Source organism: Nelumbo lutea, chromosome 2 (genome assembly GCF_056320005.1).
Source record: "Nelumbo lutea isolate HS-2025 chromosome 2, American lotus-T2T, whole genome shotgun sequence".
Lineage (NCBI taxonomy): Eukaryota > Viridiplantae > Streptophyta > Magnoliopsida > Proteales > Nelumbonaceae > Nelumbo > Nelumbo lutea.
The window spans coordinates 36847486-36874610 of record NC_142685.1 but is presented as its reverse complement, the minus strand read 5'-3'; the positions used below and the strand labels follow the sequence as shown (position 1 = coordinate 36874610).

At 36.3% G+C, this 27125-nt stretch overlaps 1 protein-coding gene across 1 annotated transcript in view; it reads left to right on the top strand.

Annotated features, from left to right (window-relative positions):
- Positions 1-4531: 4531 nt before the first annotated feature.
- LOC148869901 (RNA-binding (RRM/RBD/RNP motifs) family protein) overlaps positions 4532-27125 on the top strand; it is a 38347-nt gene continuing 15753 nt past the window's right edge. Inside the window, exons 1-3 of the mRNA XM_088971875.1 lie at positions 4532-5068; positions 19710-19778; positions 19976-20082. Coding sequence (XP_088828001.1) covers positions 4807-5068; positions 19710-19778; positions 19976-20082 — 438 coding nt within the window. The 5' untranslated portion in view covers positions 4532-4806. The remainder of the gene's footprint in view (positions 5069-19709; positions 19779-19975; positions 20083-27125) is intronic.

Below are 27125 nucleotides of genomic sequence, written 5' to 3'. Positions count from 1 at the left end.
TACCATTAATGTGATAAAAAATAAATAATCACTTTTTATTATTTATGTCAAATGTTTTTGCCATTTATAATAATGGAATGATAAATTTAATACAAATAAGTTATAGAATTTTCATTAAGTATAAAAAAATTATATACTAACAAATATGTTGGGGTCGATAGCCTTACCCAAGAGGGATAAATTAGGTAATACTTAGAAGTTAGTTTAATTTAAACTTAAAATCTTATTCCAAATTTGAAGCTAAACCTTTTAAATATTCAATAAAAATTACAAAAAATAGGGAATTAATTAGAATAACAATATCTATATAGAAAATTAATCAATATGATTAATTAATTATTGAAAAATAAACTACAACTAAAAATAAATGAACAATATATTACCACAATAATTATAAGTGTTAAAAATTAAATAAAAATAGAATAATAATCATAAATAACTAATTTAAACTAACAATATGTCCGACACGAATCATATTGTATTAATATCATTAGTGAACGATAGTAAATACGCTATGACTAACATTGTATCATGTCAGTCATGTGTATTAATACGATAAGGCATTATATTAGTGCCTATTGTATCGTATTGACTAATATTCACCAATACACGTCGATATAAACGGATACATGCACAACACTGATATTAAAAATGCGGTAAATGCATTTTAAACCCAGGTTTAAATGTTAAGGCCTTAATGTCTTAAGTCACTAAGCCATTAAACCCCGCTTTAATTTGTAATTATAAGTGAAATATAATTACTTTTATTATCTTCATCGTAAACATGCACTCCAAAGAAATGACTTATGAAATAGTAATGCATTCAACAATTTTAACTTAAAATTTAATAGAATAATATTAAAAATTAGTATTTATAATTATAAATGAAATAAGAATTCTACCAATTTTATATTTATATTGAAATTGATTTTTCACTCTAAATAAAATTATACATATAAAAATATTAATAATAGAATAATTATTTTAGTACTTAAAATTCATACATTTCTACATGAATATATATTGCTATTTTAATTTACACTAGACAATAACATATTTATTTTTTATAAAAATTAAAAATTTTGCTTACAAAATATTTAAACATACAATATTATATTCAATCTATCAAATACACTAATTTCAATTTATATAAAAATGACTTCTTATTTTAAAAAATTATTGAAATAAAAATGTTAATAATAGATTACTTATTTTAGTAATTAAAAATTATAAATTTTTGTATGATATGTATTTTACAATTTTTAATATATAAATATGAAATATTTTAAGTTAAGATTATATATTTTGTAAATTATCAATTGATATTTTAATTTATATTTTCTAATAAAATTTATTATTTACAAAAAAAATATATTGTTTATCATACATTTCAAAATTTAATATTTAGTTAGCTTGTTTAATTTGTGTTGGGAAGTAAAAATAGTATGGATCATGGACTCTTAAATAGAATATAACATAATAATGGTTTTATGTATGCATTAATTTGTAAAGATCTATATAGTATGAGTCATGAACTCTTGATTGATGGGTTATCAACAAAGTTGTACGATATCTGTGGAATCTATTATAATAATTTGTAATTATACTTTATTTATAGTTATTTTGACCTTAAAGTTATTGTAATTTGTGTATTTATGAAATTTGCATGTATTTTTTGGCATATCCATGTATTTTCATATCTTTCATTTGTATCCATACATTTCCAAAGCATATCTGTATCTGTATTTGTATCTAAATTGTTCGATATGATACACAATACTAATACTTTAATATTTTCCAACTATAAATGTTAGTGGAATTAGCGGTTAAATAAAGAATTTACAATAAACTTAAATAACTATGAAAATATAATGCAATTGAAAGTAAATGATAGTTGTATAATGTGTGTATTGAGTTTTGTAGTTAGAAATTAAGGATCGGCCATAAGATGATAGCTGAGAGAATAGTTGATTAATATAAAATATTAACTTAGAATTCAAATTGAATGATAAATAAAATAAAAGAACTACTATTGCAATCTCAAAAGTAATTTAGTAACTAAAAGTAAATAATGTAGTTGAATAATAAATGAAGCAATAAATGCTATACAAATGTAAAAGCAAAACAATGAAATGTGTATAGTTTGTAGTTAGTAAGAATTAGTAACCAATGTTATAGCTTTCTTCCTTATCTTAATCGAGAACTTTAGATCCCTAATTTTCTTTGCTCTCTCATTAATCTACATTAATAGTCTCCTTTTTCCTTTCTCAAATTGTCACTCTCTCTTTTTTTCCATGGTCACATCATTCACATTCAATTATAATTTTACATCATGAAATAGTAGGAAACTTTCCAACAAAATTATTGGTTCCATCATAATACACTAGAAAACATAAAAATTCCCTTTGGAGCCAAAATAAGGTCTCCACCCCCATTCCAATTTTTTCAAAATTCCAATAGCTTAGAGAATGTCTCAAATATACTTTGTATTTTTCCCCGTTTTACATATAGAAATAATGATTTTTTTTCATGACTTAGTTCTTGTGAATTACATTTATCCCCAAACCAAGTGGAAAAATAAGGTTTAACTAGGTCACCAAACTATGTGAGTTAATGCATTTGTGAAAATTTGCAACTGTTTTTTTATTTATTTGACAAAAACTCCACTATTGTTTTTGTCACCCAATGAAATGGCTCAATGTCGTTTTTCTAGACTCTTTGTTACATCATGAAGTGAGTCACAATCAACCTTTCTTTTCTAAACAACTTGGAACATTGTAAACTGAATATATAGCTTATCTTTTCTACACATTCTGTTACACAATAAATTGATTATTTTCATGACATATCATATCTATAGTGAACACATATTCAACCTTTTAATGTTGTCGAAAACTAACAATTTCATCAATTTATGGTTGGGCATTTGCTTTAATGAGTTGCCGATGTCGTGAAAATATATTAGGTGCTATTTAGAGGACATTTAGAGTTTCTCTGATGTTGCAATGCTCCTTGGTTCAATAGAGCACTGTAACAGCAAATCAAGTGTAAAAGATAGTTGCTTTGGGTTTAGATGACCCGACCCACATCCGTTTCATAAAAGGCTAACCCGTTTACAAAACTACATGTTTGATCATGTTAATCTTTTGCGTGGTTTTCACCATCTAATCTCCTAAATTTCTAAAAAGCCATGTAGTCAAAATTAATAGGAGACTAATTAATATTAATTACTTAATTTATAGTATTCAGTTTACTTAACTTTGTTAATCGAAAGTAACAACTTTATTTAGTTTAAAGTATAGTTAACTATGGATTTAACTTACAATAATTAATTATGGATTAATTGTTAATTATTTAATTTACATTAAATAATTATGGATTTTATCCATGCCTCCCCAAATCTCCTAACCCATTAGGGGTGCAACTCGAGTGGGTTGGTTTGGGTTGGGGGTCAACCCAAGTCCAACCCTAAGCTTCAAACCTTGGGCTCAGTTTTGGCCCAACTTGAGGTTAAGCCTAGGTTATCCACGCCAGGCCCAACCAGAACTTAACCCAATACAACTCGTGCTAGGTTCAGGCTTGAATTGGACCCAAGTGGGTTGGTTGGATTTGGAAGGATTTTTTAATCTATTTTGGGCATTCATCTTTTATTGGAATTTATTTATGAGCAAAAAGGATTAAAAATACGTATATAAGTTTCATTAATAAATTTTCATATACATATTTGATATATTTATACATATAATTTTGTGTACAAATCAAATGTATAATATATGTGTATTATACATGTGTTATGTATAGGTGAATTCATGTTAATCATTCACATATTGTAAATAGCTAAATATGCATTCTTAGGTGCATATAAAAGTACAAATATGCGCTTCCTTTTAATTTGTCTTATCATCATATTTGATGGTTTTGGAAGGTTTCTCCAACATTGTAAGTAATTATCTTAGAATGATGGGTAAAATACTAAAATTCATTTTTATGTGTATAACTTTCATTAACTTTATATAGGCAACTTTTAACCTCTGTAATAGTTTAACCAAACTACCATCTACTTTGCACTTTACACTAAATTATTTTAATCTCCTTTAATTAGTGGCACGTTTGATGTCATGGTTGTTTTTCTAAGATGATGTTTATACCTTTAAAATTTGAGAAGTGGATAGTTGATTCTAGATACCTTTTTTTTTTTTTTTTTTATCTTTTTATAGTTTAAGTCAGCTAGATGCCATTAAGCATGCATAACATAGACAAAAAAAAAAAAGGAAAAACATTAATACTATTGCAATTAGATGTGCAAATTGGACTTGGTTAGGTCACATTGAGATCAAACCTAACCTAACCCGAGCTATTGAACCCCCAACCCTAAAACTTTGAGTTGGGTTGACATTAGTTGGGCTCAGGTTGGCCAACTTCATTACCTCCAATCCTTTTGCCAAATGTTATTTCTTAATCTCAAAAAGTTTAGGTTAATTCAACTTTAATATTATTATGTATAAAAGAGCATATATAGTTTTTACCCGACACTGATAAACGTTTTGCCATGACAATTAGGTTCCACCTCAATGAAATAATAAATAAATTCTTAACGAGTGGGGAAGTATTTAGATAAAAAATTATAACCTATGATTTGGTGATGATATGGCGCCATTTATTTGATAAATAGAAGAGAGTTCACTTTCACTCATTACAGCGGTTTACCTAACAGCCAAAGTTTTTCCCCTTCGCACAGGTGCTCTCCCTCAACGGTTTTTATCATTAGCATCCCGAGCAGGTTTGCTCGGTTCCTTCCGCAGAGAAATGGCAACAGCTTCTCTAGTGACTGCTTCTCTTGCTCCGTCATCATTATCATCGTCACAGAAAAACATAGGGAAGCAAAGGAAAACAACTTCTGCTTTTCTTCGTCATGGCTGTAGTTCCTTTTCTTTGTCTTCCCTGTGTTTCCCTTCTCACTCCCTATCAGCGACTCGCTTAAGACACCACAATGGCATCAGGATTGTTGGGTGTCTCCCTTCTTCGCCCGAGAACACCACTACAGTTTCCACCAAGCTCTACGTTAGCGGTTAGTTTCTACTCTCTCCATCGCCTTTCTTCTTTTTCAAAAGCGTGTCTCAAGCTCATGTAGTTCCTTATCTGTTGGTCTTGTTCCGAGTGTATTTGCAAATTTTATTAGTGCTGAATTAGATATTATCCTCGTTTCAGATGAACTATATAGGGGCGGTATGGAGCTATTCATAATTCTTAATCCATTTAATTCCCCCCTCTCTGTTTAAAATGAATCTGAGCACAATTTTGGTTTTCCATCCCCCTTTCATTCGTTTTATATATTCTGTTAGAAGACCCTGTTATCAGTTCTGTTTGATACCCATTCATTTTTCAGAATTATATAATTTTTCCATTTTATATTTCTTAATCTTTTATGGATTTGTGGTGTGGCTATGTGTTGTTAATAGTATATTATTAAGGGGGACTTTTTTTTTTTAAGTAAAATAAGGAAAGATAAAAAAACAGCAAAAGTAAATGGGAAAACTGATCGAAGATGGGTATAAACTATGTGATACGAGAGCAAACAAGCCAAATGATGTGTTTATTGTTGCAAAAAAGGAATAAAAAAAAAGAAAAATAAAAAAAAGTGATATTGGTATGATAAATGAATTTTCTGCATATTATGCTTATGGTGAGTGCTTCTCTCTAGCTGCATATTGAGTTACCCCAAGATTTATCTATAAAAGATGTAGCTGCAAGTTTTTGCAAGGGGGTATGCTGTGGAGTTTAATGATCTTGGATTATGAATTATTGAGAAGTTGGAGAAGTTTTGGATTATGCTTCTGCAGTTGGCAATGATGGTAGTGATTTGCAAAGGGTGTTCCACTTCTGCCCCACACAGAAGGTGAACAATTTATAGTGTGCCTCTTTGATAATGTTTCTGTCTAATCCAACAGGCAAAACCAAAGAGTATTCCACTTCTGTCCAATCCAATATCCAATATGCATATCATCATCATCATCTAAGCCCTGTCCTATTTATATGGGGTCGGCTACATGAATCCTGTTCTCACATTCTACTCTGTTCAATCCATTGTTAAAATATAGGCCCATAAATAATTTCTCATAGCCCATGTCCATTTTGGTCTGCCCCTAGTTCTTCTAGCCCCTTCAATTTGTAGTATACCACTTCTCATTACTACTGTAGAAGGTCTTCTCTGCACATGCCCCCATCTTAGTCTACTTTCCCTCATTTTATCACCTACTGGAGATGTTCTTAGGTTTCTACGAATAAGTTAATTTATTTATCTATTTATCTTATCCTTTCTAGTTTTCCAATCATCCATCTCAACATTTGCATTTCTGTCTCACTCATTTTTTATATATGTTTTTTCTTGATTGTCCAACACTCTACTCCATACAATGTTCCTGGCCTTATAATTGTTTTATAAAACTTTTCCTTTTTATCCTAAATGGTATTTTCCTATTATATAAGACTCTAGATGCACTTGTTCATTTTGCCCATCTTGCTTTAATTATAAGAACAACATCCTCCTCAATCTCTCCCATGATATTGATCATAAAACCAAGGTAATGAAGGAAGTCACAATTGAGATATCTCTTGGTCTCCAATGATTTTTATTCCTATTATTTTAATTTACATTGCATATATTTCTGTTTTAGTCATACTCATCTTAAAAGTTAAAACCTCTTGTTTCTAAGGTATTTGCCCATATGTCTAATATTGCATCTAAGGCCATTACTCAACGTTGGTTCAGGTCTTGGGAGGGGTAGACTATGGTCCTAACCTTTGGCATTTTTTGCACAAAGTGAGTGAAAATACCTTCCATACGCTCACCAAAACCTTCAAATGCTGAACATAATGTTTTCTTTGATGTGTATAAGGACAGGCCTTCATGATTAATGCAAATAAATAAGGGCTAATTGCTGAACCTTGGTGAAGTCCCATTGTAGTTAGCAACCCTGATGTCTCTCTGTCAATGTTCTAAAGTTGGTTGTTGCACCCTCATTCATGTCCTTAATTAAATCTACGTACCTGTTTGGCACTTCTTTCTTTTCCAAAACCCACCATTGCACCATTTTTCTCTATTAGCACTTTCATATGCTTTCTCTAGACCAATAAATACCATATGAAGATCATTCTTCTTCTCCCTAAACTTTTCCATCAATTGTATCATTAAAAGGATAGTTTCCATGGTTGACCTGCCTAGCATAAAAAGATAGTTTCCATTATCTCTCTAGGAACCCTAAAATTGCTAGGTCTAGCATGAAATCTGAATTCTGTGTCCTTTCTGATGCTATTGCGGAAGTTATTTGGACTCATTTCTTCTCAGGAATTCAGAATTTCACCCTCATCTCCTCCAATTTTGTTGTGTGATAATATCATCACTATGTATCTATTTACCGATCCTATTTATCACACCAAAGCTAAACATGTGGAAGTGGATTTTTGGTTCATCAGGATGGTGGTATTCTAAAGCCCCTTAAGGTTCGTCATATCTTCTCAATGTATGATTAAATAGCTGATATTTTCACCAAGGGTCTCTCCACACCACATCTTGTTCTTATCTGAAGCAAACTCAAAGTTCTACTAGGATTCTTGAGCTTGAGGGGGTGTCTTAAGGACACACCAGCTGCATGAATCTCGATTATCAGGAGATACTCTTGCTTAGACCTCTTATCTGATAATTCAAACAATTTGTTTATGTAATCCATATCTTTAAGCTGTAATGTAACAGATCATATACATCCTGTATACTGATAGTATTATAAATATAGCAGCCATGCATTCAACAATTTTGAATGACAAAAACCTCACGTTATTCGTTATTCTCCATCATTATAAGGTGTAAGTTGTCATTAGATTAGTTTCTGATTTACTTTGTTATTTAGTAGTTTATAGTTAACATATAGTGTATTGTTGTAAATCTGTTGTATTGGGATGCAGCATTAATATGACCTTTAGATATGTTTTAAACACTTATAATAAAATAGTTGTGTGGGTCCTGACACACACCACTATGACAGATAACATGGTATCAGAGCATTATTTGTCATAAATCTGATCAAACACAACCTTTTTTCTTGTTCTATTCTCTTTTTTTTACCAGATCTAACATGCTAGAATAGGAGTATATAATGTTGGACTAAATTGGATACAAGAGAGAACTCCCTTTTCTTTTTCTTTTTTTTTTTAGTTGCAAGACCAAAAGAATATTCCTTTTGGGTGGCCTGATCCATTTGATGGTGGTTTGAGAGATACTTAAAAGATTCTGCTGTGCTGGTTTGGTGCCTTTCTCAGATCCTGGTAATGTACTGGTGATCTAGTGGTTTCTGCCTGTGTGGGGGATAAAAAACTAGGAAGAGGACTAATTTGTTGGTTGCCTGCTATGAACCGATGATTCAGCCGCATTTGGTGTTCTTGGAATTTGTCCTTTGATTGGTGGCTGTGATAGGAATATGAATTTTCATATATCCTTTATGCCTCTAGGCTCAAGATGGTTTAAACTACTTAAAATGGGATAAATTAGTTTGACTACTTGTTGGTAGGTAATAGAAGCGAGGGTTTTTGATTGGCAAGATAAAGGAACCCAAAGATGAAGGTCCAGTTCATGAAAAGTGGGAGCGGGAGAGTTATATATTCATGTCATGGCTGCTGTCTTTCATACTCACATTATAAAAGAATTTCATGTGGGCTGAAACAGACAAGGAATTATAGAATCCAGCCAAGTCCACATATGTTGAGCAGATACACTTTGCATATGTATATCAACTTCACATACATAGAAAAATATGTATATGCTGGGCTTTGGATTTAGAAGGGGGCTGAGAGATAGTGAGTGTGAGACCCTTATTCAGCTATTGGATAAACTCTAGTCTACTATCTTGGTTCAAATTGTGGAGGACACTAGAGCTTGGACTACCTCCCCTGATGGTATTTTTACTTGTGCCTCTTTTTTCAATTCAGTTTTGCAACCTTTAGAGGTGGGAGAGAATTTCCCAGTGAAAGAAACTTGGAGTAAGCCCATGCCACCTGAAGTTCAAGCACTGTGCTGGGAGGTTTTTCTTGGAAATGTGAACACCTGTGATATGCTTCAAAAAGGAGGCCGAATAGATATCCTTCCCCTAATGTGTGATTTCTTTGTTTTGCAAATGGTGAATCCTTATCCCATTTACTGATCTCTTGTCCCTTTGTGTTGTTTATTTGGGACTCTTTTTGGTTGCAGGTGGATAACTCCCTAGGATGTAGTTAGTCTCTTCAATCCATATTTCCTAAGACAGCCAACAAAATGAGGGAGAACAATGTGGAAGGCAGTTAGAACTGTTGTAGTGTCGACCATTTAGGAGGAGAGGAATGCACGAATATTTAATGAGAAGCTTAGGTCAAGGGAGGAGTTGGTGGAATTAATAAAAATTAAAGTGGTTCATTGGATAAAAACTTTTGACACCTTCCAATGTTTTATAGTGGCTAATACAATAAGGGATTGGAATGAGGTGGCACACTCTTTCAAACAAAAGGAAAGAGAGATGATGGAGTGGAAGTCACCAGTAAGGGATAAGAAAAAGTTAAATTTTGATGGGAGCTCTATGGGAAACCCGGGGATGGCAGGTATTGGTGGTATCACTGGTGTGTTTAGAGACTCCTCAAGTAAAATGCTGGCCATGTACTTAGGACCTATAGGAGAAGGGGACTCATTCAAGGCTGAATTGATGGCACTATTACAAGGCCTAAAACTTGCTAAGCAATCCTATTTTAGAAATTTGGAAGTTGAAGGAGATTCTAAAATGGTTATTTCTTGAATCACTTCTAGTTACAATGTACCTTGGGCTTACAGACATTCCTCAAGGGAGATAGAGAGTCTGAAAGGGGACTTGAATGCTTCCTTCACTTTGACATGCAGGATTGCTGACTCTTTAGCTAAGAAAGGGGTATTGTGGCAGCAGTTATTCTGGGATCTATTGTAAATTAGTTATATGGACATTGTTGTGTTTTGTATTTTTGGGTGGTTGGATACCCAATCTATTGTAACTTTAACCACCCATTAATAAAATTAATATTTTTTCTGATAAAAACACGTAATGCTTATTATTTATTTTTGTCGCCTAAGCATCAACATGTCAATGTTCAAAATGCACAAGGCATGATGCAAAGCAAACTTCTTTAAGAAAAATAAAAAATGCAAACCTGAATTATGGAACAAATTAAATATTTTAAAGAGCATACTAGCTCAAACTAAAATACATAAACTTAACATTATAAGACATATGTAAGGTGAAAATGTGGAAGTTAAAGAAAACATGTCGATTGTACCAACGTGCTTTGAGCACATAACAATTCAAGCACGTGAAACTTTCAATTAGGGCTATAAACTGATTGGATTCAGCAAAACCCAAATCCGATCTGATTATTGGAAGCTTGCATCTGAACCCAATCCAAAAATCGATCATATTTACAGATCTTGGATTCGAATTCAAATCCTAATGGACTCAGATTGGGTTCGAATTTAATCCGACTCTGCTCTAATTTTTAAAATACAAACAAGGATTGAAAAGTTAATTACTTTTCAATTTTTATATATAATAAATTAATGCAAATATAATTATATAAGATACTAAGTATATTATATTTAGAAATTCATATATATTATAATATATAAAAATATAGTTTTTATAATTTTAAGTATATTATATATATATCAACATTGTTGCCAGCCTGTTATTAGAGTAACAGTGCTGGTAGGGTGTTCTTTTCTTAAGGCTTTTTATGCTTTTTTAATAGTGTGGGCTGCCAGGGTCAGTTTTTGAATGAAAACAAAGATCAATAAATATTATAATATAATTGGATTTGGGCGGAACCAAATCCAAATCCCATCCAATTATATTAGGAATCAAATATTATTTGTATTTTTATTGCTTCTTCAGTAGACTTTTTTTTTTTTTTTTTATTTGAGATCCTATTTGCAAGAGCTAAGAGTCATATATTGAAAAGTTTTTTACTTTTTTATTTAATAATTCATCACTAGTGAAAAAAGCAATAAAAGGTAATTTAGAAGTTGATAAACCATTACAAATGTGTGAAATCACTAAAAAATAACCAAAAGGACACATTTAGAAAAATTGCACACCTAGGCCAAGGTGTAAGGTGCACTAGGCACTCACTTAGGTGCACCAAGTCTGTGCCTTTTGAAAGGGGCTGTGCTTGGGTTTAGGTGATTGCATTGCCTTAAAATTCACCTCATCTTTGTGCCTAGGTGCACTTTTTAAAACATTGCAACTCACCTTGCAAGGTTAAAATGCTTATTGTTGTCTAATGACTTTAACTACATTGTTCATAACAGGCATCCCCTACTCCCTTTTTGTTGAAAGCTATAAAATAGAGGGCTTGGAATAATTACTTGAGAATTGTCAAACAATTGATTATACCAAGATATAATTCTAGTCCAATCACCCCGCTCATACTTTTTTTTAGTGAAAAAGGAGTAGACCTTTCAAGACTTTACCAGTGTGAGCTTGCCCAACACTGTTAGTCCCAAGTGTAGATAGAGGAGGGTTGTCTTAGGTTAGCAGCCAGCATAAAAAATTTTACCAAACTCTCATGGTCATGGATACTGATTTGGGATATGGTGCTGAACACAATTGAATGGCAAAACAGGATCCATGTAGCCAACCCCATATAGTTGGGACAAGGCTTAGATAATGGTGATGATGATGAGTAGGACTTTAACTTTCCTTCCAAATTACACACCCATAAGAAATTTGAACTCGATAGTCTTTCCTAAGAAATTTTAACTTGATTATGTTTATCCTTGCATTAAAACATATACTTTACCTCTCAAGTATTAGATGTATGTATCATATCAAAATGCTACATCATAGGAATTTCTCCCTCTGTAATAATTGAATGCTAGTGAGGATCCCAGCATGTTGGGACAAGGCTTAGATAATGATGATGATGAGGAGAACTTTCAACTTTCCTTCCAAATTACATGCCCATAAGAGATTTTAACTGATTTTGTTTATCCTTGCATTAGAACACTTATGCTTGACCTCTTAAGTATTATATTTATGTATCATATCAAAATGCTACATCATAGGAGTTTCTCCCTCTGTAATAATTGAATTCTAGTAAGGATCCTAGCACATTGGAGATAAAATGACCAGTTAAAGTTTTATAGTTAGATATTGATTTATAACCAATCCTATTGTTCATTTAAATAATTGGAGAAGAGAGAAGAAATATCTTGGGAAAACAGAATTTTCTTTTTCCCTTCTTTTATGTTTAATGTCTCACGGAAACAAAGATATAAACTGGATGAAATATTCCCACCCGAGATTTTACCTTCCAGATAAGTTTTAGGCTGTGGTGTCTTGTTGCCATTGGTTCTATGCCTGATCAACAAAAATGAAGAAAAAGATGAAGTTTTCTAAAAGAATAGTTCATAAGAAGATTTAGGATGGGGAGAAAACAAGAGAATTCTCAGTGAAGTCCTTTTTCAATCAGATGTAACAATCAAATACAGGTAATTTTCCAGTAAATGAGTTGTGGAGCACAAACGCACCCTCAGAAGTGGCTTTCATGGTGCGGATAGCAGCTTTAGGAAAATGCCTGACAAGGGATAAATTTCATTGCATGGGAGTGAACCAATCAGTGCGGTGTCTGCTCTGGGAAAAAGAATCAGAAGCTGCGATCACCTCTTCATCTGTTATCCTTACAGTTCTAAAATCTAGAACTAATTTATGGAGAGTTGAAGGTTAATTGGTACTTCCCACAAGCAGTGGAACAATTGCTAGCTAGTTGGCAATTGATGACAAAAAGAGGATGGCTGACCTTGAAAACAATTCTGTCGGTCGTTATTTGGGCTATTTGGAGAGAAAGAAGTGCAAGAATATTTGAAGAGAAGGAATAGATGCAGGTAGAGGTGGCTCTTGGATGACAGCAAGGAAGGAATTTGAAGATGTCCCATTCTCTGATTTGCTACAGTAGAATTTGCTGATAATAATTTTAGATGAATGCCTTGTGAAGAAAAGTAGAAGAAGCTTAAAGGTTTCAGCAGTAGAGAAGAAGAAGAGAGAAGAAAAGAGAGCGGGATGTTGCCAGATTTGAATGGGTCTGGCTGCCAGCCCCTCTTGATATATATACTTAAAATAAAATAATGGAAGATTACATGAATACCCTTAGTAGGGCAGCTACTTTAAGTAGCTGAACAGTCACAACTTAAAATAACATAAACTAATGGGCCTAAGGCCCAATAACTTCCTAACTAAACAATTTAAAAGTAAAAATGAAAGACTAGGCCCAATAACTTAAATTCGGCTCAACTCAACACTCCCCCTCAAGTTGGGAGTAAATGTCACACATTCCCAACTTGCATAGATCATGCTCTAGCTTGTTCCTTGCAACACCTTTTGTAAGAACATCAACAAGCTGCAAATTAGAAGCAATGTATGGGAGACAAACTTCCCCTGAAGTCACCCTTTCTCTTATGAAATGTCTATCCACTTCAACGTGTTTTGTCCTGTCATGCTGAATTGGGTTGTGGGCAATGTTAATTGTTGCCTGATTATCACAGTACAACATCATAGGTTTTTCTGCCTCAACACCAATCTCTCCTAACAAGGAACGGATCCAGAGAAGCTCTGAAACTCCATGTGCTATGGCTCTATATTCAACTCCTGCACTTGACCTTGCCACAACTGTCTGTTTCTTACTTTTCCACGAGATGAGATTACCCCTAACAAGAGTGCAAACTCCTGATGTAGATCTCTTGTCATCAAGGCATCCTACCCAATCAACATCTGTATAAGCCTCTAGCTTCAATTGTCCATGGTTAGCAAAAAGTATGCCTCTGCTTGGGTGTCCCTTCAAATAAGCAAAAATCCTGTCAACAACCTCCCAATGTTGGACTCGTGGGGCATGCATGTATTGGCTCACCACACTCATTGCATAGGAGATGTTTGGTCTTGTCATACATAAATATAGCAGCCGCCCCACAAGTCTCTGATGTCTCCCAATGTCTTTTACCAACTCACCTTTTGATGCAATAATTTCGTGATTCTGATCAATAGGAGTACTAGTTGCCTTTGTTCCAAGTTTCCCTGTTTCTTGTAAAAGGTCCATAACATACTTCCTCTGAGAAATGAAAATTCCATGCTTTGATCTGACAACCTCAATGCCCAAGAAATACCTCAACTCCCAAGATCCTTAATTTCAAATTATCTGTGTAGATTCTTCTTCAAACTGTCAATCTCACTCAGGTCATCTCTTGTAACTACAACATCATCCACATAAACAATCAAAACTAACACCGGGGACCCCCTCTGCTTCACAAACAAAGTATGGTTTGATTGAGTCTGAGTGTAGCCAAAAGTAATCAAGGCCTTCCTGAACCTGTCAAACCATGCTCTAGGAGACTGTTTTAAACCATAAAGTGACTTCTTCAATTTGCATACCTTCCCCTTTTCAGCATCACTGTGGAAACCAGCAGGAAGATTTATATACACTTCTTGCAAATCCCCATTTAGAAAAGCATTTTTTACATCAAGTTAGAAAAGGGGCCAAGAGTATCTTTGCAACTGGTGAAAGAGAGAGAAGGATCCGAACAGAAGTCATCTTTGCAACTGGTGCAAGTGTCTCTAAGTAATCAATGCCATAGGTTTGAGTGTACCCTTTTGCAACCAGTCTGGCCTTATACCTTTCTATACTTCTATCTGCCTTGTATTTAACTGTATAAACCCATCTATATCCAACAGTCTCGTTGCCCTTAGGTAGATCCACAATCTCCCATGTATGATTCTTAATTAAGGTTTCCATCTCTTCCTACATAGCTGTCTTCCACTCAGGTTTGGGGAGAGCCTCATTGACACCCTTGGGTATAGGCACAGAGTCAAGGGAAAGCATGATAAGAAGGAGAAAGTCCACTGTAGGATAGGTATTGTGAGAAACAATGAGTAGTACACTTTCTCTTCCCTTTTCTGAGTGCAATAGGAAGGTCCAGGTCATTTGTAATGGGATTAGTAGAATCAATAGGAACTGAAGCATTAGAGGGATCAAGAGGAATACCCGAATCCATGTCAGCTGAATTTGGAGTCTCCAAGGAACCGATAGGAAGTGATGTGGGTTCTATTGCAGTGGAATCAATCTCCCAGTGAAGTAGTTGTTGACGTGAGTAACATTGAGAAGTAGGACGCAAGGGAGGTGGCGAGATAGGTGATAAAGGAGGATCAAACACAGGAGTGGACACATGGACTGGAATTGGAAGAGGAATAGACTGTTCACTCATTTCCCCAAAACACTTCCCCTGAGAAGAACCCTTCGAGAAAAAGGATGTGGACTCAAAAAAGGTGGCATAGTAACATACCGACTCCCAGAGACTGGGTCATAGCAGCAATACCCTTTCTGATTTTCTGTATACCCCAAAAAAAACACTCCCTTGCCTTTGGATCGAGCTTCGAGCGGTGAGGACCAAGCACATGTGCAAAGCAAACACAACCAAAAACCTTGAGAGGGATGTGGAACATCTCTCCCTCAGGAAAAAGGAGGCTGAATGGGGTGCTGAATCCAAGTACATGAGAGGGCACCCTATTAATAAGGAAAATTGGTGTGAGAACTGCATCACCCCAAAACCGAACTGGAACAGTGGATGTGATCATCATGCTTCTTGCAATCTCAATAGTATGTTTGTTCTTCCTCTCTGCAACACCATTCTACTATGGACTGTAAGAACAACTGCTTTGATGGATAACTCCATACTCTTAACAAATATGAAGCAAGGTTCTTCTCAAAATATTCCTTGGCATTGTCTGACTTGAACACCTTCACTTGTACCCCAAACTGTGTTAGCACCATTTGATGAAATTGTTGAACCAAGGATGGTACCTCATCATGGGATCTCATTAAGTAAATCCAAGAATACCGAGAAAAATCATCCACAAATAAAAGAAAATATCGGTAGCCACCCATAGAAGGAACATGGTATGGTCCCCACACATCAATATGAATAACATCAAAAGCAGATAAACACCTTTTATTACTAGCTTTAAATGAATGTCTACAATGTTTTCCAAGCTGACAACTTTCACACTCTAAGCAAAAATTAACAGACTCAAATAACTTCGGAAACAAGAAACGCAAAGAAGAAAAAGACAAATGTCCTTAGCGATTATGCCAAAGCATAATCTGACTCACAGACTCTGACTCAAAATCCCTGCTAACATGATGACTCTGATGATGAGGAAGCGCATCCAAGAGGTAGATTCCATTCACTTCACCACCACTCCCAATCGTCCTCTTTGAAACTAGATCCTGCAAAACACAATGGCCAGGAGAAAAAATCACTGAGCAATTCAAGTTCTTAGTCAAACTACTAACAGATAACAAGTTAGTACTCAATCTGGAAACATGATGGACAGAGGGTAGGGAAATGTAATCAGTAATCTTGATAGATCCCTTCCCAGCAATGGGAACATGAGATCCATTGGCTATGGAAACCTTGTCTCTGCTAGAACAGAGTTGGTAAGAAGAAAAAATAGTGGAACTATGGGTCATGTGTTCAGAGGCTCCAAAATCTATAATCCAAGGAGGTCCCTCCTTACCTGTAGTAGAAACATAGTTTGCAGTGGCATGTGAACTACCTATATGTAGACCTGTTCATGGGCCGAGTAGCCTAACGGGCCAGCCCGACCCTCGGATGGGCTCGAGAATGTGTTTTAGCCCGCGGGCCTAAAAGCCCGAGCCTAGCTATTTTACGGGCCGGGCTCGGGATTTGTTAAAAAAGCCTGGCCCAGCACGACTTTTGTATAAGTTAAACCCTAAATTCCTAAACTACCTAACCTAACCCTAAATTTAAAAAATTTTTCTTTTCATTCTCATTTCTCACTCTCACACTCCTAGAAGTTAGAATCGGCGAACCTAGTTGCACCTGCGAACTTAGGCACTGGCGGCCGACGCTAGCAGAACTAGTCATCTCTCTCTCCGGCGGTGAGCTCTCTCTCTCTTTCTCGCCGACACCGTTTTCATCTTCTTTCTTTTCATTCTCAATTTTCTCTTCTTAGAACTAGGTCTTCTATTTTCTCAGTTCTCTCTTCAGTCGGCGCCACCAGAACTCAGGCGTACCATTTTCACTTTGCGAACTCAGGCACTGGCGGCTGGCGCTACCAGATCTAGGTCCTCTCTCTCTCTCTCTCTCTCTCTCTTTTGGCCGGCACTATTTTCATCTTCTATCTTCTCACTTTCTCACTTTCTATTCTCACTCTCAAACTCCTAGGAATTGGTGAACTCAGCTCAGGCTTCATTCTCTCAATCTCAGAGGGCATCGATGCTCATACTCCAAGTTGGGCTTTGGGCTCGGGCCCAAGCTTCAGGCTTTTTATGAGGGATGGGCTCGGGCCCAAGTTTTAGGCCTATTGGTCGGGCCGGGCCTGTAAAATTTCTGTTAATGAAGAGCAAAAGCCTGGCCCATGAACAGGTCTACCTGTAAAAGCAATGAAGTAGAATGTCCTCCACCAGAACCACCTGTACCTAGTTGTCCATCTGTTACCGGATTAGAGCTAACTGTATCTCGCTGATTTAGTAACTGCCCATATCTCTCAAGTTCGGCCCTCATTGCAACAACTGCAATAGACTCCAAAGTAGTTGTAATAGGGGGGCAGGTAAGTCACTAGTGACTGCCATGTTAGCATTTCCCTTATTGTTTTTGAGTCTATTCGGCACAAGGTGAGGATGAAGTTTCTAGTAGGTATCTCTCGTGTGTTTAGGCTTCTTACAGTAATCACAAATCAGATCATTCTTATCTTCCTTCCTGGTTTCATTGCCACCCCAGTCTCCACTCTGTTTAGGTTTCACAGTACTAACCATGGCTGACTGCTCAAGACCTGAATTCTTCATCATTACATTCCTCCTACTCTCTTCCCCTGATACAAAGGCATATGCCTTAGAGAGAGTAACACTATCCCTGGAAAGGATATGTTGCCTTGCAATATTATACTCGGGATTGAAACCAACAAGAAATTCAAAAACCCTATTCTTCTCTAAGAGTTTCTGGTAGGCAGCAACATCCTTAGTGGTTTCCCAAACCACTGTCTCCGGATGGTCAATCTCCTGTTATAGGGTTTTAAGGGCTAAAAAATAAACAACAATAGGTTTATCTCCCTGTCTGGCCGAGATAACTTGGTTCCTCAACTGATATGCCCTAGCAACATTTTCATTCTATGAGTAGGTTTCTGCACTCCATCCCAAATTTCCTTAGCTGTATTTGGCCACAAAAAAAATTTTATTTATATGGGGCAACATAGAATTACACAGCCAAGTCATTACCATATAGTTTTCTTGTACCCACTGGGAACTATTAGTCTCGGGTTTCACTTCCTCACCAGTGATATACCCCAACTTCCCACGAGCATCAATGGCCATCTTTGCAGATTGTGACCATTCTAAAAAATTTGTACCACCCAACTTAACTGTAGTGATGGTTCCAGTCCCGAAAAGTTCTCCGACACCTTCTTTCACTGGTCTCATTTCACTGTTCAGTTTGTTCTCAACCTCGTGACCCTCCATAATCCCCCCAATAGAGGTAAAAGATCATTTTAAGATGAAAGAATATGAAATAAAACCCTTCAGGCACCACAGACACCCTTCTGGTACCCTAGATGATCCTTCCACAAAAGATTCCCTTTCTACGGGACGCGAGAAGAGAGAGAAGAAGCAGCCGCTCCCTCCCGAAATAGATGGGACTTGAACTACCCCCTTCAAAAAACTCCAAGGAACCCTTAAAAATTAGGGCACCACTTCCTAGGTCAAAATTGAAGAGTCCTACAAAAACAGGACGCTCCTCCTTTCTCCAGTTCTTCCTAAATTTGATGGGAAACCCTAGACCAGCTACAGGACAAAACTGATCCACCAAAAAATCCAAAAACTGGGCTTACCTGAGGTCTTCAATCAGCCTCTCATATCACCATGCAGTTGGCCGATCTAGGGCTGCATGATAAAGCGGCTCAAGAAACCTTCCGCCTGCTCTGATACCAAGTAGAGTTTGCTGATAGTAATTTTAGATGACTGCCTTGTGAAGAAAAGTAGAAGAAGCTGAAACCTGATAGTAATTTTAGATGAATGCCTTGTGAAGAAAAGTAGAAGAAGCTGAAAGGTTTCAGCAGTAGAGAAGAAGAAGAGAGAAGAAAAGAGAGTGGGATGTTGCCAGATTTGAATAGGTCTGGCCGCCAGCCCCTCTTGATATATATACTTAAAAAAAATGAATGGAAGATTACATGAATACCCTTAGTAGGGTGGCTACTTTAAGTAGCTAAACAGTCGCAACTTAAAATAACATAAACTAATGGGCCTAAGGCCCAATAGCTTCCTAACTCAACAACTTAAAAGTAAAAATAAAAGACTGGGCCCAATAACTTCAATTCGGCCCAACTCAACAGCTACATTAGCACTAGTCTCCAATTGCTTCTGGGTTTTTCTTTTTTTTTTTTGTAAATAAGAGTCACACGTGATGTCTCATGTTTTTTGCCTTTTTTTTTTAAATTTTTTCCTGTACTGTTGCTTCTTGCAAAGAGGATTTTTGTAATCAGCTTATAGAAAGGAAATTCAATATACTTCACCTTCTCTTAAAAAAATGCAGTTCAGCTAAGAATTTTATGCATTTCTTTGTTTCTCATAAAACATTTCATGTACTAATATATGTGTACTGCATGTAGGGCTTTCATTCCGTACCACAGAGGAGAGCTTGAGAAATGCTTTTACAAACTTTGGCCAACTCATTGAAGGTGAGAATAATGGAATCCATGTTCAAGTTTAACCAGTTTATTGTTATTATTTTTCCCCATAGAATTCCTTTATATGGAACTTCAAAGTCCTATGTAACTTAGGTTCTTATTTAACTTTAAGCTCCTGCAGAATTTCTTTTGGCCAATCATTTTTCAAGTATTTTTGGAATTTGAAATTGTACTTGTTCATTTTACAGTTAACCTTGTGATGGATAGAAGAGCTAATAGACCAAGAGGCTTTGCTTTCCTTCGTTATGCAACTGAAGAAGAATCTAAGAAAGCCATTGAAGGAATGCATGGAAAGGTGTGCAGACTAACAGATAAAATTAAGAATTTTCCTTTGATACCCTTCAATGCCCCCACAAAAGGAAAAGATATTTCTGTTTGAATCTATAAGCATTGTAGACTAATCATAGTGAAATTCATGTTTTTTTATGGCTCTTGAAATAAAGATCCACTCTTTAAAAGGTTGGTTTATAGTTACTCAGTGACATGTCTCAAGGTTCTTAGAATTGAAAAGATGGCAAAGCATTAAATTATGCTGAATCTTCTTATCCAATGTAAATTGATTTGAGGCATGCCAATCTTTTTCAACCTGCCTTTCTTTGTACTCAATACTGAAAGAAGTATCTTTCCCAGCTAAAGAGGCGTGGTGCAGCCCAGTGCCTCCAAAGTGAGGGCTTTTTGTTGGGAAGTGGCTCTTTGAAAGATCAATACCTCTGATATACTACATAAAAGAAGGCCAAATCAATGCCTTTCCCCAGATATCTGCTCCCTTTGCTTTGCTTGTGGTGAGACTATTGAGCACCTGTTAGTCTCTTGCATCTCTGTCTCTTTTATTTGGGATTGGTTTTTTTCTCTCTTTGGTTTCAGGTGGATTCCCCCTCCCCAAGCAAGCTTCTTTAGGCAACCAAAAAAAGGGGAAAGATGTTGTGCAGTGCAGATCCACAAGAGATGCGGTCTTATGGGCAGTATGGGAGGAAAGAATAATAGGATTTTTCATTGAAAAAGAAAATCGAGGGAGGCTTTGATTGATTGCATCACTATTAAGGTAGTGCACTGGGTAAGATCAGTTGGGTTGTTTAAGGAGTTCTTAGTGGATGATATGATTAGGAGCTGGAATTCAGTAGCAAACTCTACAAGATCCAGTCCAGAAATTCAAGAGAGTTGGGCAGTGTCTACGCATCAAAGAATAAAGTTGAATTTGGATGGCAGCTCTTTTGGTAACATGGGGCCTTCAGGTGTAGGAGGAATCTTTAGAGAATAGGAAGGAAAAATTTGGCTCTTTTTTCGGGGCATATAGGATTGGGAAATGTGTTAAGTGCAGAGGTGTTAGCTTTACTGCAAGGACTGACACTGGCTAAACAGATAGGACTACACCAGATTGAAGTGGAAGGGATTCAAGGTTAGTAATAGACTGGATGAAACTTGGGAATCTGGAATCACAGGCAATCTATGAGAGAAGTTTGGTGTCTTACAAAGGAAATAGAAGCAAACTTCAAATGGTTCAGAAGAACAGCAAATCACCCGGCTGATGCTTTAGCCAAAAAGGATCAAACAGGAGTGAACTTCTCTGGGATGCATTGTTAGTTTGTAACGGTGGATCTGTTTTTGGAATCAGCATTCCAGCTATGGAATGCCTGATATGTAACATTATGATTTTAAAATTTAATGATTAAAAGTTGCTATTTCCAATAAAAAAATACCGAAGAAGGCTGGGTACTGGTTAGTTGATTACATGTGTCAAGGTTCTTAGAATTGAAAAGATGATAAAGAATGAAATTATGTTGAATTTTCTTATATTGAGAAACTTGGTTGGAGGTGTGTCGATACTTTATCCTTCATTTTATGTTCTCTGGGTGGATTTTAATCTATTTTTCACTTTATATAGAATTTAGTAGAGTACACCTAGAAGCCCTTTTTAAGCGTTTTACTGAATGGGGAATTGGTGCTCCTAGTGGGAGTCAGGTCAGATGGAGAATACCTTCTTTTACACAATGGTCATTGTTGTTTTGGGAGGCAGAGATTGAGTGAGGTGTCCATTTGATGGAGCTAGGAAAGAGAATAAGTAGTTACTAATTGGGGAGTTTTCTTGGTTGGTTTGCGAAATCCACTATCCAATTTATATTCGCTGGTTATTACTTATTAGCATAAAAGTTTTGATTCATGCAATATGATTCACTCAACAAAGAAGTTAAATTTTCATTAATTTAGGCAGCCCATTCAAGGTAGTTTGATTATAAACCTCCTAATTACATATCCAGAATGGAGAAAACCTTTTGATTCCTACTTAAAGTAAGCAGAAGAATATAAATATGATTAATTACAATCTTAGGGAATATGACAAGTAATTAGGTGACTGATCATGATTGTCTTCTGATCAGAACTTCGGGTGAATTTAGGTTGAGAAAAGGGGTGGCCTATACTTCTAACAGGGTAATTAAATGACACTATAACAATCGAATGTTTGTCAGTCAAATTGTTTTTAGGTTTTTTTTTTTTTTTTTTACTTTCTGTAGGCCTGTATCTAAGGTGATAAATATGCCATCTTTTCTTTTTCTTTTTTCTTTTTTTTTTTGATAAATGGTATTGGTTTCTGATTTAACAGATAAAGAAAGAAGATGGGATGATGTGGAAGTTTCTTGATATGTGGCTAATATGATCTGAATCCTTATGATTTAGAAATTAGAACCAAATATCTTGAGTAGCTAGGACCTCTATGAACCAAATCCTTATGATCTGAATCCTTATGAAAGTTTCCTAGACCTCTAAGATCAATGTGGTCTAAGCATTGGCTAGGTGATTGACTTGTGTAGCTAGGACCCATACAATTTCAGTAAGGTGTAGGTGGTTGATGGCTATTGTGCAGTCACCCATACCAAAAATATTACATAAACACCCTTGTTACCAGGCATAGAACTGGAGAAGGGAAAGGTTCAGCCGGGGTTGAGCCGTGATCATGTGGCATATACATATATATACTATGGGTCATTAAATACTATATATAATATATTTTACAACTTTTAATGTACTTAAATATGGTGGATGGATGGTAAGCTTCTCAAATTTTAAAACAAATGACTAGGGTTCAAGCCTTTTAACTTATATTTTCTTTAAAATACGTGCATAATAATGTTATATGTATAATAAATAGTCATTAATTAGCATAAGTAAAGAAGTGGATTAGTGGTAATTAAGTAATATGTGAAAATAAGAGGTCTTGAGTTCAAATCTTGTTAACAACCTTTTAAAATTTCACTTATGTATGGACCTGGCCGGTTTCATGAAACCAGGACCGGTTCACCTGATTGGTCAGCCAGTTTTCAATGGGTTTTGAGCAAGTCCAGTTATTGGGGTATGACCGAACTGGTCAGGGCCCCGGATCACGGTTCAACCTGTCAACCGGCCGTTTTGGTCTGGTTTTCTAAACACTGATTTAATCACAATAGAATACTAATAATGTAGTTAAATAATTATTTTCATAGGCAAATCTATCCAATATGGGGTGTACTATATAGGCTAGGGTGGAGGGAATTCATCTAATACTCTACACTAGATAAGGATTTTTCTCCTTGGAACAATGGAAGCTAGCCTATCAACTAAGGGACATTAGGTTCATCATTGTGGCAGTTCGTTTTTTCTCTTTTATGTGACATATCTGTAGTGAGAATGTGCCTTAGTGTTCTTTATTTCTTTTAAGTAGTATTTAAAAGTTATATTTCTTAGTTATGGGCGTTCTTTTATTTTCTTTAATTATTTCTTTAGTGCTGGCCGCCCCATTAAGGGCATCCAAGTAATTGTACTCAGACTTAGAATTATTAATAAGTGATGAAAGGGGCTAGAGAGAGAGGTTCGAATTCTTCTTTTCTCACTTCCCTTTTCTTTTTCCACAACCTATTGCTGAAACTTCTTTCTTCTTCTTTCTCTTTCTCTCTTTTCTTCTTTTCTTGCATATCTGAATTATTGTAGGTGTAATTTTCAACTAAGTATCCGAGTGGGTTCTCACTTTTGACTTTTTTCTCCTTTCTTTGCCCATACATAGTGTGTATGGAGAACTGATTGGTTGATCAATCAGCCACTTATGCAGCCTAGTTAGGAAGGTTTTTGGAGAGTTTTGTGGAGGTTTTTCATCCTTAGTTGAAGCCTAGGGCAGGTTCTTGGAGATTTTTCCTGAAAACCCTAGATAACTGAAGAAACCTTAACAGGTCATAGAGACAGTTTGAACTAGGCGCTTGGGGATCAAAGGTAAGCCTTTTGATTTCTATTAGGGGCGGTTTTGGTTGAATTGAATTCTGGAATCTCTACAAGGGGTGGTTTTCGTTTGCATCGGTTTACTCAATGGAGCAAACTGGAGGAGAGACCAAATATTCCACAGATCCCAGGTTTGGACATGAGGGATCAATGGAGAATCTTTTTGGGGCTGTGACTACTGTGAAGCAAGATGGGACCAATTATTTAGCTTGGTCTCAATTTATTAAGATATATGTGTGTAGTAGAGGAAAATGGGGTTATATTACCGACAACAAGAAGAAACTGGAGGAGGACGATCCTACCTATGAAAGGTGGATGCAGGAAAGCTACACAATTGTGGGTTGATTAGTGAATTCTATGCAACCACACATTAGTCAACATTACCCGTGGATGGAAATTGCAAAAGAAGTGTGGGATAGTGTCACAAAGACCTATTCCCAAAAGCTTAATGTTGCTCGGGCTTACAAATTGAAGCATGATGTGAATAATCTTAGACAGGGGGAAAAGCCCTTAGCAGTCTACTTCTCTATGCTGAAATCTCTTTGGCAAGAGATTGATCTGATGGAGACTATTGTTTAGGGTTGCACAAAGGATGCAGAAACATATAAGAGGTTGGTGGAGAGAAATCAGGTCTTTGAGTTCCTCACTAGACTTATTTCAGAGTATGATATTGTGAGGCAGAATGTTTTAGCAAAGGATGAGGTGACTGTCTCAAGCATATACTATGGTGAGTAGTAAGGAGAGCAAGAGATAGGTTAAGTCTGTTGAGCTGCAAGTTGATCACTATACTAATGCTGGGATGAAGTTGAAGGTTAGCATTTGGAAGAAAGATATCTGCGAATACTGCAAGAAAGCCTAAACACACTAAAGACACATGTTGGAAGCTGCATCTAGAGCTCATTCCTACCAGATTCAAGAAAGAAAATGGTGGAAAAAGGGTTGAAACCGAAAAAGGTGGAAATGTAAATGTAGCCACCTCTTCATAAGGTGAACAAGGACAGGGTGGAGAGAAGTCAGTGGGAGAACAACTTGCGGCCGCCAGGGTTGAATATGAGAAGTGTAAACTAAGAAGCTGAACTCGAAGTAGTAAAGAAGAGGATGAACTTCTTAGATGCAGAGAATGTCGAACTGTGTTAGCAGTTGACCAGGCCTTTATTTAAATATAAGTGAAGTACAAAGTACAATAAAATTACTGGTATACCCCTGATTAGTAATGGGACAACTAGAATACTTAAAACATAAACAGGATTAGGCCCATTAGCAAAGGCCCAGTTACAAGATAAAATTAACATAAGAATGGGCTAATAGGAGACCCTATCAGCCGAACACACTCTAGCATTCTAACACTCCCCCTCAAGCTAAACATGGATATCAATCATGTTCAGCTTGCCAAGTATGTCCTTGAACTTTGTAGTTGCCAGCCCTTTTGTTAATACATCTGCAATCTGCATTTCTGATGGAGTATAAGGCACACAGAGTTCCCCTGAAACAATTCTCTCTCTGACAAAGTGTCGATCAATTTCAATATGTTTTGTCCTGTCATGTTGCACGGGATTGTTGGCAATGTTGATAGCTGCTTTATTATCACAATATAACTTGAGAGGACCTTCAGTCTCGATACCAAGCTCATTAAGGAGAGTTCTGAGCCATAAGAGTTCAGCTACCCCATGTGCCATAGCTCGGTATTCAGCTTCTGCACTTGATCTAGCCACAACGTTCTGCTTTTTATTGCGCCATGTAACTAGGTTTCCTCCCAAGAATGTACAGTAACCTGAGGTTGATTTTCTGTTTCCAACAGACCCATCCCAATCAGCATCAGTGTAGGCTTCAATTTCAAGTCTACTGTTCTTCTTGAATAGAATTCCTTTCCTTGGGCAAGTTTTCAAGTATCTAAGAATTCTTTCCACTGCTCTCATATGAGGAGTCTTTGGTGAGTGCATGAATTAACTGACAACATGCACTGCATAGGCAATGTCTGGCCTAGTGAGGGATAAGTATATTAGTTTTCCTACCAATTTTTGGTACCTTTCCTTATCACAGTATTCCTCACCCATTGATTCTTGTAATCCATGGTTCGGTTCTATTGGTGTGTCTGCTGGCCTGCACCCCATCATGCCTGTTTCTTTTAGGAGATCTAGCACATATTTTCGTTGACGTATGTAGATTCCTTCTCTTGATCTAGCAACTTCAATCCCGAGAAAATATCTCAGATTTCCCAGGTCCTTGATCTCAAATTCTGAAGCTAAGAACTCCTTCAGCCTCTTCATCTCTTTCACATCATTTCCAGTAATCACCATATCATCCACATAAACAATGAGAGCTGTAAGTTTTCCATCTTGCCTCCTTGTAAACAATGTATGATCCGCACTGCTCTGAGTGTACCCCACTTTTTTCATGGATGTACAAAGTCTCTCAAACCATGCCCGGGGAGATTGCTTCAAGCCATACAAAGCTTTCCTTAATTTACACACCTTCTTTCCAACATTATATCCAGGTGGGGGTTCCATGAATACCTCTTCATGTAGATCACCATTTAGAAAAGCATTCTTCACATCCAGCTGATGGAGTTACCAAGAGAATTTTGCAGCTAATGATAGTAGAACCCTGATTGTGTTGAGTTTTGCTATCGGGGCAAAGGTTTCCTTGTAGTCAATTCCTTCCTTTTGTGTAAATCCCTTTGCCACAGGTTTGGCCTTGTATCTTTCAACTGACCCATCTTCCCTGTGCTTTAATGTGAATACCCACTTGCACCCAACAATGCCTTTCCCTTCTGGTAGGTCCACCAATTCCCACGTTCTTGCTTTCATTAGGGCTTTCATTTCTTCATTAATGGCTTCTTTCCATCTTGGATCAGATACCGCCTCTAAATATCTGGAAGGGACACATACAAAGGAAAGAGTAGATACAAAGGAATGATAGGTAGGTGATAAATGTGAGTAAGAGACATAATCAGCTATGGAATGCCGAGAGGTACAAGAACGAACAGGCTTACGGAAAGCAATAGGAAGACCCAAATCTGAATTGAGAGAGTCAGAAATACCTTGGATTGTAGAGACAGATTGATCTGAGTCCAACTGGTTGCAATCATGAGGCTGA